Genomic DNA, 15,617 nt, shown 5'->3' with positions numbered 1-15,617 from the left:
GTCGTCTGCTTCCTGCTGGGCTTCCTGCTGTGGCGACAAGCGACACATGGACGCGGGCGGGGGATGTCTTCATTGCCGCGTCTGACATGTAAGTAGCGACCGCCGACCGCTGCTATGTCGCTGTTTGGCAGATCACTAGTGATCACTTAGCGATGCACCAGCGATCCTGACCGGGTCATATAGTTGTCGGGATCGCTGGTGCATCGCTAAGTGTAACGGTACCCTAAGGCCTTTTTAAAGATTCCAAGCACACCAAGGCACTCTTTTTTTCTGTAGAATCTACCAAACTGCTGATTTGGCCACTCCTAGCATTTCTGCTATTACTCTGATGGATTTCTTATTTTTTTCAGCTGAATGATGGTTTGTTTCACTTCCATTTGAGAGGTCCATTGACTGCATGTTGCAAATGCTACACCTGGAATCAGCTCTAGACCTTTTCTTGATTGATGATGGATTAATGACAGAAAAGCTCATGCAGCCCATTTAAGAACTTTTGAGCTAGTTGTCCAATTACCTTGGGTGCTTTGAAAAAGAGGGCGCTGCATAATAAAGAGCTGTAATTCCTACACTCTTACTCCAATTAGGATGGGAATACCCTCAAATTAAAGCCGAGAGTCTGCACTTTATTCCAATATTGATTACATAACTGTATTTTGAATAAATTTTGGTGAAAAGCTAAAATACCAAAATGTGTGTCACTGTCCAAATAGTTCTCAACCTAACTGTACCTAATAGGTGTAAATAATGTTGATTCTTTTATCAGCCTACCATGATCTAACAGGTCACAAAAAAATTCTTCAATGTCTTCTTCATTGCAGTGTTAGGTACCTTATGGTGCTTTTTTATGTTATATGGTATAAAAATGCTATTCTATTTTATATGATAAACCACTTTTTTATTCACAGGCTGTTTTGAGATACAATGTTCCTCCTCCAAAAGGTCCAGCTACTTTTTCATTAAATGTAAAATCATCTTCAACAAGAGAATGTGTTGGGGATCCTTTGACAAAATTTCAAATCCTCATCACTGCCGCGTGAGTTCTTTTTTTTACACCATGTACGGAAATGTTTATGGTTATGTGCAGGTGGTGTTTTTTTTAAGTTGCTTTTTCATTTCCCGAAGAGATTTTGAGGAGTTCTTGAAGCCTTTTAAAAGAGTTTTCTTGGAGTGTATTTTTTTGCAGCTTTTTGTTTGGGCAGTGACTAGTTTGGGCAAATTTCATCACAAGCCATTTCAAAAAAGTGAACTTAATTTTTATTCTCCAACCAGGTGTTTTCCAAATCCTGAAACGGAGAAGCCGTCAGGTCACGCGCACATGTTAAGTTTTTGGTGATTTTATACTTTAGTATATAATAGAAACAAGTGCACCACTTCTGCATTTTTTACCCACTAGTGGTTTTGGCTTACAAATACTTAGATAAAAAACAAATACTTAACATGTGCTTCTGGCTTCAAAAGACTGAACGTATATGAAAGTAACATGGAGTATGAAAAAAAAATTAATAAGCCTTAGGTGCTTCTGATTGGGGAAGTTCAGATAGAATACATTAAATGAGTATTTATTAATAGAAAGTACCCAAAAATCTAAAATAATTCTGTTTTTATGTTTCTGAAGACTTTTTTCTTAATAAAATACTCATTTACATGACATCCTGAAGAATCCACTTCCCCAACTAGAAGCACCCAATGTGCAATATTTTTTTTCCATACTTTGTTAATTTTTTTTTTGTGGATACCCCAACATCAAATACACTGGTCAGAGCGTTTTTGGTGGAATGGTGGGGACGGAAGCTGGATTATAGGTTGTCAAAGAGTGAGTTAGATGAGAGATGGAAGGAAAGTTCAGCATGGCGTGGCTGTTCGAGGACTTTGTAGGCAAACAGGAGCAGCAAAATGGGGCTAGAGCTGAATGTAGAGGTCAGGTCGGGGCATGGCCTCTTTAGGAGAGGTGTGATCTTGGCATGCTTGAAAGCAGAAGGGAAGGTATCAGAAGTTAACGATATGTTGAAAAGATGGGTTAGAGCTGGGACAAGCATGGTGTGGTGATGAGGTTGGGTAGGAAGTGGGATGGGATGGAACACAACTGGTTAGTTATTTGGAGAGGAGAGGAGTAAGTTCTCCGTTACTGATGGTAGGAAGGAAGGTTATGGGGAAGGAGCAGTGGTCTTTTATACATACTGGTTATGATAGATGGACAGTAAAAGCTTGCCTTGTTTGAGTGACCTTTTTTTAAAATGTGCAGCAAAGTCTTCCACAGAGATCAGAGAGTTCAGAGGGGCAGTGGAGGGTGGAGAAGGCAGTTAAAAGTTTTGATTAACTGTTTGGGGCTGTGAGATAAAGAAGATGCAAGAGTTGTGAAATAGACCTGTTTAGCAGAGGTGAGGTTCTAATATGAATGTGAACGGTTCTGTTTTGATTGCAGTGAGTTCTTCCTGAGAGCATATTTTCTTTCAACGCTGCTCCACAACCATTGACACTTGCCGAAGCTTTTTAGTTAGGTCATTGTGCCAGGGTTGCCTATTGATTTGTGACAATCTACAATGCACGAGAGGGGTGACCGAGTCAATAGCTGATGCCAGTGTGATGTTATAGAAAATGGTGGTACTGTTAGTATTGCAAAGATATGGGGGACAGTGGAAGAATAGACTCGGAGTGTGTGAATATTATTATTATTATTATTATTATTATTTATTGTTATAGCGCCATTTATTCCATGGCGCTTTACATGTGAGGGGGGTATACATAAAAACAAGTACAATAATCTTAAACAATACAAGTCATAACTGGTACAGGAGGAGAGAGGACCCTGCCCGCGAGGGCTCACAATCTTCAAGGGATGGGTGATAATACAGTAGGCGAGGGTAGAGCTGGTCGTGCAGCGGTTTGGTCGATCGGTGGTTACTGCAGGTTATAGGCTTGTCGGAAGAGGTGGGTCTTCAGGCTCTTTTTGAAGGTTTCGATGGTAGGTGAGAGTCTGATATGTTGTGGTAGGGAGTTCCAGAGTAGGGGTGATGCGCGAGAGAAATCTTGTATGCGATTGTGGGAAGAGGAGATAAGAGGGGAGTAGAGAAGGAGATCTTGTGAGGATCGGAGGTTGCGTGCAGGAAAGTACCGGGAGACGAGGTCACAGATGTATGGAGGAGACAAGTTGTGGATGGCTTTGTATGTCATGGTTAGGGTTTTGTAATGGAGTCTCTGGGCAATTGGGAGCCAGTGAAGGGATTGACAGAGGGGAGAAGCTGGGGAATAGCAGGGGGACAGGTGGATTAGTCGGGCAGCAGAGTTTAGAATAGATTGGAGGGGTGCGAGAGTGTTTGAGGGGAGGCCGCAGAGCATGAGGTTGCAGTAGTCAAGGCGAGAGATGATGAGGGCATGGACTAGGGTTTTTGCAGATTCTTGGGTGAGGAATGAACGGATGCGTGAAATATTTTTGAGTTGAAGTCGGCAGGAAGTGGAAAGGGTTTGGATATGTGGTTTGAAGGAGAGATCAGCATCAAGGATTACTCCGAGGCAGCGAGCTTGTGGGACTGGGGAGAGTGGGCAGTCATTTACTGTAATTGATAGGTTCGTAGGGGGGGTCACGTGAGATGGGGGAAAGATGATGAATTCTGTTTTGTCCATGTTGAGTTTCAGATATCTAGTGGAGAAGAAGGATGAAATAGTGGACAGACATTGAGGGATTCTGGTTAGTAGGGAGGTGATATCTGGTCCAGAGATGTAGATCTGTGTGTCATCAGCATAAAGATGATACTGAAAGCCATGAGATTCTATGAGCTGTCCCAGGCCAAAGGTGTAAATAGAGAACAGCAGGGGCCCTAGAACTGAACCTTGTGGGACTCCGACAGATAGGGGGCGAGGTGAGGAGGTGGTGTGTGAGTGGGAGACGCTGAATGTCCGGTCTGTTAGGTATGATGAGATCCAGGAGAGGGCCAAGTCTGTGATGCCGAGGGATGAGAGGGTCTGTAATAATAGGGAATGGTCCACTGTGTCAAAGGCAGCCGACAGGTCCAGGAGGAGGAGGACAGAGTAGTGTCGCTTGCTCTTGGCAGTTAAGAGGTCATTGGTGACCTTAGTAAGGGCAGTTTCAGTGGAGTGGTGTGACCGGAAGCCAGATTGTAAGCGGTCGAAGAGGGAGCAAGAAGAGAGATGGGAGGACAGTTCAAGGTAGACGTGTTGTTCCAGTAGCTTGGAGGCGTATGGGAGAAGTGATATAGGGCGATAGCTAGATACAGAGGATGGGTCAAGAGAGGGCTTTTTGAGGATAGGTGTGATGGAGGCATGTTTAAAGCTTGAGGGGAAAACACCAGTTGTTAGTGATAGGTTGAAGAGATGGGTTAGGGTTGGGATGAAGACTGTGGTGAGGTTTGGGATGAAGTGGGATGGGATCGGGTCGAGTGCACAGGTGGTGAGATGTGATCTTGAGAGTAGAGTGGAGAGTCGATCTTCTGTAATGGTGGAGAAGTTGGTTTTGAAGGTGGAGGGCTGGGAAGTCGGGAGGAAGGGCTCTGGGGGTTGTTGACCTAAACTGTCCCTGATGTTATCAATTTTCTGCTTGAAAAATGAGGCAAAGTCTTCAGCTGAGATGAGTGGGGAGGGAGGAGGTGCTGGGGGGCGGAGGAGAGAATTGAAGGTGTTGAATAACTGTTTAGGGTTGTGAGACAGGGAGGATATGAGAGATGAGAAGTAGGTTTGTTTAGCTGTGGCGAGTGTGGTCTTGAAAGTAGTGAGGGACTGTTTGAATGCGATGAAATGCTCGTTGGAGTGGGATCTTTTCCATCTGCGCTCAGCAGCCCTGGAAGCTCGCCTCAGCTCTTTGGTCAGGCTAGTGTGCCAGGGCTGTCTGTTGATTTTGCGAGTTTTGGTATGTGTAAGTGGGGCAGCGGATTCCAAAGCTACAGCTATTGTGGTGTTATATAGAGCGGCAGCGTCATCCGCATTGTGTAAGGAACTTATATCTGTAAGAGGGAGGAGGGATTCGGAGAATGAGTGTAGGTCAAGGTGTTTAAGATTCCTGCGAGGGTGTGAAAGTTTGTGGGGTGGGAATATCCAGGTGTGTGAGGTTTCTGTGGTGGTGTGCTAGTTTCTGAACATAAGGTGCAGGTGAGGAGGACAGGGATGAGAAAATGAGTAGATGGTTGTCAAATAGGGGCAGATCTGAGGTTGTGAGATTATATAGGGAGCTTAGGCGTGTGAAGATAAGCTATAATGTATGTCCGTTCTTGTGGGTGGCTGCGGAGAACCACTGCGTAAGACCAAAGGATAAAGCAAGGGATAGGCGCTTGGAGGCTGCAGGTTGGTGGGTGTCAGTGGGGATGTTGAAGTCACCCATGATGACGGTGGGAATGTTAGCAGAGAGAAAGTACAGAAATCAGATGGAGAAGTGATCTATAAAGGCAGTGGCCAGGCCCGGAGGTCAGAATATGACAGCCACTTGAAGGTACAAGGGAGAGTAGATACAGACATAATGCACTGCAAAAGAAGAGAGGATGAAAGAGGGCAGAGGTGGGTTTAAGATTCAGTTGTTAGAGAGTTAGAAAGAAGACTCACTCCTCCATCATGTCTATTGCCAGGACGAGGAGTGTGGGTAAAATGAAGGACACCATAACACGCAATGGGTAAGGCTGTGTCAAAGGGTGTTAACCATGTTTCAGTGAGACACAGGAAGGATAGGTTATGAGAAATAAAGATGTCGTGAGACTCGTGAATGACGTCTAGTCTAGAATGGGTTTGGTGTTGCAGAGATTACGGTTGTTTCTACTAAGTGAAGAATGATAGGAAGAATAATTAATGGGGGGTATCAGTGTTGGCAGCGGATTAATCTCTGTACTGTTCAGCCATTCAACAGTGTATGTATATTTATTGAGGAACAAAGATAACAGCTTACAACCGGGATGTCTTATAGCTTAGGAAGAATCTTAGCATGTTGTCTTTCAGTTTGCAGAGTGAAAGAAAAACTGTGCTTCAGCTATACAATAGTGCACAGGAACTTCCTGGTTGTTTTTTAACAGTGCTTTACTGGCAATATAACACTATTGCTGGAAAGAGAATCTCATGAACTATTAAACAGTAGTAAAAAGTAGTTGTTGCAATATGTACAATAATAAGCATTATTCCAACAATCATCTGTGGAGGTCCAGGATTGGAGGATATATCACCAGCAGTGAGGAAAAGTAGAGAGAGGGAGAGGAGCAGGGGCGGGACTACCACGGTTGTAGCGGTCGCAGCTGCGATGGGGCCCGGAGTCCTCAGGGGCCCGATCGCGGAGCTGCAGCAGCTCATTGGCTGTGAATCTCCGTTCTTTGATTGGCTGAAACTGGCTGCTCTATGCGCACAGGACCTGTGATGAGGTCACAAGAGGGGAGGAGTCAGGGGTCACTTGATTGGGGGCGTCTGTCCGAGGCCCCTGATTATGTGACCCCCTGACTCCTCCTCTCCTGTGACCTCATCACAGTTCCTGTGCGCACAGCCCTCAGTGTATGCAGGACTCTGCCGTGCTGGTTGTCATGGTGCACTGCTGGATGAGGGTAAGTTTATGTGTGGGGTGAGGGGTTTACAGGTGGATGTAGCATAGCCATGTGTGTATGAGGAGCCATGTGTGCACGAAGTGTATGGAGAGGAGCCGTGTGTACGAAGTGTATGGAGAGGAGCCGTGTGTACGAAGTGTATGGAGAGGAGCCGTGTGTACGAAGTGTATGGAGAGGAGCCATGTGTACGAAGTGTATGGAGCGCAGCCATGTGTGTATGAGGTGAGCGGAGCCATGTGTGTACGAAGTGTATGGAGCACAGCCGTGTGTGTTCGGAGCACAGCCGTGTGTGTACGAGGATTACGGAGTGCAGCCGTGTGTGTACGGAGCAGAGCCGTGTGTGTATGGAGCACAGCCGTGTGTGTACGAGGTGTACGGAGTGCAGCTGTGTGTGTACGAGGTGTAGGGAGCGCAGCCGTGTGCGTACGAGGTGTACAGAGTGCAACCGTGTCTGTACGAGGTGTACGGAGCGCAGCCGTGTGTGTACAAGGTGTACGGAGCGCAGCCGTGTGTATATGAGGTGGACGGAGAGTAGCCATGTGTGTACGGAGCAGAGCTGTGCATGTACGAGGTGAGCGGAGAGTGTGCGAGGTGAGCGGAGAGTGTACAAGGTGAGCGGAGACTGTACAAGGTGTATAGAGCCGCGCGTGTACGAGGTGTATGGAGCCGAGATGTGCGTGTATTTTGGCATGGGGGGGTCCATTTGAAAGTTCGCATTGGGGCCTATAAGTTTGTAGTTACGCCCAGGGCTTTTTTTGTAAAAAAATATTTGCCAGTACGCATTTCTGATTAATTTCTCATTATTCAGTACTGTAGTCTGTACGCTAATTTCAATCAAAAACTATGTAATTCAGATTGCAAAAGAAAAATAAAAAATGACTAATACTGTATAAACGTTTTTTTTCACTTGCAAAATATGGTTTTCGTATTCCTTAACTGATTTACCTAGGCTGTATTCTATAAGAAATGCCAAATTTCAACCAAATTTTCTCAGCCACGACATCTCGAGTTCGTTCTTTACTGTTTCTTTCAATGGCTGATCTCCGACCTCGAAGTATCCAAGAGTCAACGTACTTTGTTGGATCAAACAGCTTCAAAGGTTGCCCAACTAGCCTGACAAAAAGCAGCGAAGAAATAGTCTTTGTCAGCAACGATGCACGGGATGGTGTCGCGATCAGGTTCATTTTCGAAAATCCCCGTTCGCATTCGCTGGAGGAAATAGGAATGGTACAGAGTGCGTGTTGCAGTGGCACCATTTTCTCAGAGCACTTTCTCCCCCATCAGTGGTATATAGCCCCCCATCACAGCTTACAGCCCCCCGATGCTGCCGCACACCTTAAAATAATGAACCATTCATTCTTACCCTCAGCCACCCCTGCCAGTCCCTGCTTCTTCCTGCTTTCGCCGGCATCATGTGACAGGCACTGCAGCAATGACGTCATTACTGCTGCGCTGGTCATAGCCGGGTACAAGCAGGAAGAAGCAGGGACTGGAGGACGGCAGCGGTGATAGAGCGACGGAGGGTAAGAATGAATGCTTTATTATTTTAAGGTGTTTGGCAGCACCTTCAGATTTTCCAGTACGCCGTACCGGCGCAAAAAAAGCACTGGTTACGCCACTGGAGAGGAGGTAAGAAAACAAGAGTAGTTGGCTTGTTTTGTGTTTTAGTAGAAGCGATCTGAGGTTAAGGAACAGGTCTGCAGATTAGGTCAGGTGAGGAGGTAAGAGGGAATGCGAGATAAACATTTATTTTAGAGATTGTTGGGGTTTAGGGACAGTGAAATAGAGTAAGAGTTGGTTCTGCCTATGGCTATAATTCCATATAGAGGTTATTGCATTAGGAGGCTCTGTGTTTCTCTTTCTAGCCCTTTTTGAACTTATGAAAAGCAAAGTGATTTTATAACTGAAATGAGTAGGAATTTTTTTTAGTGATTTTTCAGAGATTATTTGAACAGGATCCACTCCACAAAGTAAACTCCTTAAACTCTATGCACACATACCCTAAGAGTAACCAATCATCAAAATAAATACAAAATAAAACATCAAGCTGCAAAACATTTATTCTCCAAGCTGTGAATTTTCTACCTATGATAACAAAAATGTGAGGTACCATATATGTCATGCCTGGATTTTTATTCTTACAGTTATACAGGTACCCGTGAGAAATCTAACATGGCCGTCATTGAAGTTAAGATGTTGTCTGGCTATATTCCAGTAAAACACACAATAAAGAATGTAAGTTACAGGAATAAGCAGCTTTATAGAAAAGAGAAAATGGTTGCACTGTAGCACAGAGTGGGAAGGGAAGTTTTTCCTTTTAACCCTTTTTTGGTCCAATATTTAAAAACACAGTACTTGAAAAGTTTGACTGTTAGGCAGGAGCAAAGCTGTAAGCTGTGGGTGGGCAGAAGTTCATTTGGAATGATGTCAGATCTTTTTGCTCAAAGGTAAGAAAAGCAAAAACTGCCTCTTAAATAGAAACTGCTATTATAATGGCACATCGTAGGTAGGGATCTTGTTACAGATTTTACACTGGAGCTCAAAAGTTTCTAGTTACATTTCTGTTGAGAATTCAGCAATTATATAGGTTAAGAAAATAAGAAAAAAACATTTTTTGTTGGCACCAGATTATTCAGGATACTCTCCAAGCGTTTGACAACAGAGCTTCTTTATTCAGGAACAATCAGGAACAATATATGATAAGCTTAGTAGATCAGGAATAAATCATGTGTGTGTCTCTATCTGTGCAGCATCTACAGCAGGCTGCTTCTCTCATACACACACACACAGAGGAAAACAGGAAATACAGTCACATGCTATCCCTGTGTGAGCCTCTGAGAGTTTTTTTTTGTTCTAACTTTATGAACAGCATACAGATATAGCAGCTAAACACTCATAGACAGGAATGGAGTTGTTGCGCAAAACATATTCCAGCAATTTTGATATTTTAAGAATCATAAAACGCAACAAAAAGGTCACCTTAGGGGTTCGTTCACACATCTGTTTTTTCGACTCGAGTTCTTTCTATGAAAATAGCAGACAACGCTTGGATCAATGGTATTCAATGGGTCAGTGAAGATGAGCAATTTATTTCGCTGATCTTATCTGCATGTGAATGAAATTTGCAGCATGCACTAGTTTCTTCCATAAAATCGTATGCCATATGGAACAACAGTGTAGCATTCAATTTTTACAGATACACTGCAATTCTGTAACATAGGAAACTGTAAATGGTTTTGGAAAGTATTAATAGCTGCTGCTGTAAAAACAACAGATTGTACACGGATGATAAGTGAGAAGAAAAAATCATCTACGTTTTCTGGATGAAACTTTGAATGTTTTTTATATGCTTGTGTGAACTTGGCCATAAGGGACTGATTTTTTATTTTTTAAGAAACAGCGCCATTCTTGTCCATGTACTGTGTCTAATATTGCAGTTCCTGTCCATTTACTTGACCATATTCAAACTTACATGAAACATGGTGTGTGTATGAACAGTGATGTAGAGACTGGCCATGGGTCTCCTTAACTGATGTGTTCGAGACAGGAGAACCTCGGCCAGTCCATTCATCATACATGGACCTTGTTTCATGGACATCTGAACTCGGCCTAAACCTCATAAAATTTGTCGCTCAATGACAAACCAGCCTCATTGCTGAACATGGAGAAGTGTTACAAAGGTAGAAACAATTCTTATCCTCCAAATAATGATGAATATCAGTTTTATTTGAAATTTGTCCCTTACAATCTCAGCTGTAACATCCATTTTTCTTCCCAGCTGGAGAAGAGCAAGTTAATACAAAGAAGTGAGATCCAGATGGACTTGGTAACTTTGTACCTGGACCAGGTCTGAATCAGTCATTATTATACCTTTCATTTTGCTATTTTGTTTCTTCTAACAAGATCTGAGATCCTTCTATGATAACTAGCCCCAAAAAATAATCTTTAGAAATAGAGAGGAGTGAATATCCTGAAATTCCTTTAGGGCAGATTCTCTTCATGCGGCCTGCAGATTCAAATACATTTGGCCCTAATTTAAAGAGACAGAATGAAAGATTTATTATGCTCTGATGTCTCTCAAAACCTCAAAGCATAAGAATTAGATGGGAGAGAAAATGCCTTTATTGCACGTTGCTTTTTCCTATTTTGTAGTATAGTTCCAACTAAAGTGGATATCTGCGTCTATGGATCATTCTCTTATTGAAATTTTGGGTCCATTGAGGTTTTACAGATATATTCTTTCACTCTAGATTGATCACAACCCAATATCCCTCTCCTTCATGGTGGAGCAGAGCATTGTGGTGAAGGACCTAAAAGCAGCTACAGCAAAAGTCTACGATTACTATGAGACTGGTAAACTTTTTTTGTACTGTCATACTACTGCTATTGCTTTACAAGTTCTTGCTTTTTTATGAGCCAAATTGTGGACTTATATGATGAACTTGTTAATCCATGTGTCTGTTTTCAAATTTACTATGACTATGTTATTACAAATCATAATTTGGAGACTTCTCTACCTCCCAGTGTCTAGGTTGTTGTTGTTGGTGGTGGGGTGTTATGCTTCTGAAAATTGACAATTTGGACCACAGTAGGATTGCTCTGCTAGTAAAAACTGAAGACCTCTCCCAGGTTGCAACTTTGGCTCTGCCTCATAGAAGAAGCACAGTGGTACTCAAGGTGGCCAAATCAAGTGATCCATCAAGCTTACAGTGATCCTGTCACCAAGTTTCCCTATATTACCCACCATTAAGGCCGTTTACACTATACTAGAATATTGTAAAAATGTCCCCAGTCACCTGTGCAGATCTCAAGAAAGACCTTTAATTATACTCACAGACGGCACATGGATGATGCACAGTACTGTAATGCGCATGTGCCGAGAAAGGTCAAAGAGTGCCGATGACCCGGAAGTAAAGCCAGCGCATGTGCATTACAGTACTTTGCTTTGCCCTGAGCAGGGCAGAGAGAAATGCGCTTGTGCGGAATCTCGATGGCGGACACTATGTGGATGACATAAGACGCATCACCCACATGAAGCAGAGAAGGAGGAAGATGGTAATTGAAGGAAGAGAGGAGGCACTGGATCAAGACCAGAGGTACAAAAGGATCAGACCGCGCCATCTGTAAGTATAATTAAAGGGTTTTTTTGGGGATCTATATAGGGAATTGGGGACTTTTTTGCAGCATTCTAGTATGCTGTAAAAGAGGTCGTAATGGTGGTGGCCATACATTATATGGGGAAAACCTGATGTTGGTGATAGGTTCCCTTTAAGAGTGGTGCAGGCATGCTCAAAAGCAGGGTTAGGGATATTTATACTATCACTCGGGGACCATATAAAATTATTAATTCTAATTTTATCCTGCAATATTTGGTCAAACATTTAATTAATTCAACCCTAATATCATGGCTGGAGCTCCTTCTCTCTTGTGCAATGATGTTAGATAGTGTGTTGATGATGTTCCTACGTGCAGCTGCTTTTCCATTTTTGCATCGATCTACAGTGTAATTGTCTATTTGCGATGAATTTTGAAAAGAACTCGCAGTAGTAAGTTCTGAACACAGTTGTATATTATACTGCAGATCTTCTCACAGTGGGGAATTTCATCACTGCTCATATAAAAATTTCTAGAACTCAATCAGTAGGGGGTCTGAAGTATATCACATAGGAGACGCTGAGAATTCTCAATATACATCACATAGGAGACACAGACTACTGTATATACTGTACATCACACAGGAGATGCTGGGACTGGAACATATACTTCACATAGAATACGCTGGGGTTGAGGTATATTCATCACAGGAGACACAGAGAAAATATACATCACAGGAGATGCTATGGACCTATATATTACAGGAGATGCTAGGGACATATACATCACAGAAGATGCTAAGGACATATATACATCATGAGAGAGACTGGGGCTGGGGCACATACATTAGAAGAGACACCAGAGCATATACTTTGCAGTAGTTGCTGGGGTAGACACATCAAACGAGACACTGGGGTATGTTCATCACAGGAGACACTGGAGCATATACATCAAAGGAGGGGATGGGGCATATACAACACAGGAGTGGTTGGGGCTGCTGTGGCTGTCCTCGGCATGACTGAAGCACAGATTACAAAATACATCCTGATTCTGGAATATGTCAGGATTCAATCCTCCATTGTATTAGTGTGCTTGCAGTGTCAGTAGCAATTTATACACTGTGATCCTTGACCTGAGAACTGCGGACCCTTGGGAATCTGTCCATGGGCCGGAGGTTCCCCACCCCTGCTCTGAAGCATAGTGTCTGTCTACAGCACATGCTCTTTGCCTAGACAACCAGAAACTCTAAGATCTCAGTGTGGCCGGTAACCTTGGCAATAAGCTATACACTAAAAAATTGCAATTTTCTTTGCTATTAAAAATCTTTCCATTCTTGACATAAATTGCGAACTTGCTTAATTTTACAAACACTCTTTTATTTTACCTATGTAAGAATTTAAGATAATCCTTATAAAACTTACAAAATAGAAATTAATTCTGGTAATTTTGTCTCCCAGATGAACATGCCACTGTAGATTACAACCTTCCTTGCAGTTATGGTAAGTGAATTCCACTTTCCTTTCGAAATATTTAAATTTATACTGTAGAATCATTTTTAATTTGTGTGCATATTACACTTTGCATGTTTGAGCAATTTACCCAAAGTATCGTTCCGTGTCATCTCTATGTCTCATATGGTAAGAATTTATAACAAAATGGGGCGCACTGACTGTACCAATCACAAATATATAAATGTAGGTTTAGGTGCAGCAACAGTGGAATAATAAACATAAGAAGAGAAGAAAAAGAACCACTGCAATTAGCGCACACTGAACCAGTATAAAAACAATATTTTATTGATGCAGCAATACAATTAAAAACATAATAAAAACATATGAAGCATCCCACAATATATAACAGTGAAGTATGGCATATCACAATTATAGATTATGCTATAGCAACCTGTATATCAACCATGTGGTCCAACCTCACTGTACTTAATCACAACAACCACCCCATAAACCTGCTCATGGAGACCAAGGGCCCTAATATTGCACAATCACTGCATGAAATAATTCCATGCATGTGTCCCTAAATATTCACTGGTTAGGGCACACAGGCCATAATGAGCCAAACAGCAATATGGCTAATGCCCGCAATCCAATATTCAATTGTACCACACAAAAATTGCTCCAGAGCAACCAATAATAAGGTCGCAGTGAAAATACAGCTAATCAGTGTACTTCCCCTGATGAAGCCGCATAGGTTGCGGCGATACGCGTGGGGTATGATCCTGGGTGTAGCACCCACTTTGTTATAGCTGTATTTTCACTGCAGTGATTGTGCAATATTAGGGCCCTTGGTCTCCATGAGCAGGTTTATGGGGTGGTTGTTGTGATTAAGTACAGTGAGGTTGGACCACATGGTTGATATACAGGTTGCTATAGCATAATCTATAATTGTGATATGCCATACTTCTCTGTTATATATTGTGGGATGCTTCATATGTTTTTATTATATTTTTAATTGTATTGCTGCATCAATAAAATATTGTTTTTGTACTGGTTCAGTGTGCGCTAATTGCAGTGGTTCTTTTTCTTCTCTTCTTATATGGTAAGAATTTGTGACAGATAGAACTCACTCTTCCCCATGTTATTCTATGGGACTGTACACATGTCCAATTTTTTTTCCTCATACATAGCCGATCTGGGGAAAATAAGGAAAATAATTACAGCATGCCCGAGTTTGAACTGATAGTCCATGCAAGTCCATGAGTCCGTGGAAAACATTGGACTTCTGTCAGAGGACATCTGACTGCAGTCCAATTTCTTTGGACTGACAAAATAGAGGAGATAGAGAAATTTTATTCTCACTCTTCTCATCTGAGAGACTTAGATCATACTATTTTCACACTCAGAATTTGATCAGAGTCTGATTTACATAATTGGCTTGATTATTTCTATGGAAAATATGACCTCAATACAATAGACATATTGTCAAATCCCATAGCAAATGTACTAAGAATTGAAGGACCTGTTGGCCCAGAAGTTATAGCGTGGAGTGATCTGGCGAATCAGAACCCATTGGCTGCGCCTGTCACGATATGTGACTAGCCCTGCGTGGCGCGACCCGACGACCGGTCAGTCACCAAACAACAAGACAAACAAGGGGACACCGGGGAAACAATTACAACGGTGGGCCCTGCGATAGGGAACGGGGAAATGGACACCTCCTGCACGCTCCTGAGGATGTGCCCTGCTCTTACTAGCATCCCTATACAGGTTCTTTCAACCTGTCGCTGAGCAGGATACTTTGCCCCTCACTTATCCTGCACCTATCCCTCACTAGGGAATTGGAAAGTGCGGACACTGGTCCCACCGCTGCACTAATAAAACACCAAGGGGAGATACGACAGACAGTGTTAAACAAAACAACACTTAGCTTTCTCTGCTGCCAATGCACCGTGCAGCAGAGTAAGGCTCCTGAACTCAGCTTTCAGCAGAATCACCACTGCTCCAGAAAGCTCCTCTCTGGAACAGAACCACCACTGCTCCTGATAAGGCCTCTTTCACACTTCCGTTTTTGACAATCAGTCAAGATCCGCCAATTTTGAAAAAAAACGGATCCGCCATTTTTCTTTGCGGATCCGTTTTTTTCCCCATTGACTTTCATTATTGGCGGATCCTGACTGATTGCCGTCCGTTGCATCCGTTTTTTTGAGGATCCGCCACAATGTTAGTGTCCGTCAACATCCTCAAAGATTTCCAAACGGAGCTTGCAACGTTTTTTTGTCCGGCGGGATCCTCCAGACACTGAATTAACCCCAAAATCTGTCTGGGTGCCGGACAAAAAAAAAAATTCTCTCTCTCTCTCTCTCTCTCTCTCTCCTAACCGGCCAGCGATTCCTTTAAATTTCCTCATTTTCAGGATCCGTCTAAAAGCGGATCCTGTGCCATCCGTTCACATCAGTTGAGAACGGATCCGCTTATCTGCCTTTTTGGCAGATTATAACTGATGCAAATAACTGAAGTGTGAAAGAGGCCTTAGCTGAACCACCAC

The 15,617-nt window shown here is 42.9% G+C and overlaps 1 protein-coding gene across 2 annotated transcripts in view; it reads left to right on the top strand.

Annotated features, from left to right (window-relative positions):
• LOC141049744 (alpha-2-macroglobulin-like) overlaps positions 1-15,617 on the top strand; it is a 262,253-nt gene that overhangs the window by 219,845 nt on the left and 26,791 nt on the right. For both annotated transcript variants that reach the window (XM_073546471.1, XM_073546470.1), the window contains exons 31-35: positions 906-1,033; positions 8,669-8,759; positions 10,303-10,371; positions 10,775-10,877; positions 13,076-13,117. In XM_073546471.1, coding sequence (XP_073402572.1) covers positions 906-1,033; positions 8,669-8,759; positions 10,303-10,371; positions 10,775-10,877; positions 13,076-13,117 — 433 coding nt within the window. The remainder of the gene's footprint in view (positions 1-905; positions 1,034-8,668; positions 8,760-10,302; positions 10,372-10,774; positions 10,878-13,075; positions 13,118-15,617) is intronic.

The sequence above is a fragment of the Dendrobates tinctorius genome, unplaced genomic scaffold (genome assembly GCF_039654945.1).
Source record: "Dendrobates tinctorius isolate UK_male_01 unplaced genomic scaffold, ASM3965494v1 ptg000147l, whole genome shotgun sequence".
NCBI classification, from domain to species: Eukaryota; Metazoa; Chordata; class Amphibia; order Anura; family Dendrobatidae; genus Dendrobates; species Dendrobates tinctorius.
Note: the sequence above shows the minus strand (reverse complement) of the source record. Positions and strands in the feature narration are given on the sequence as shown.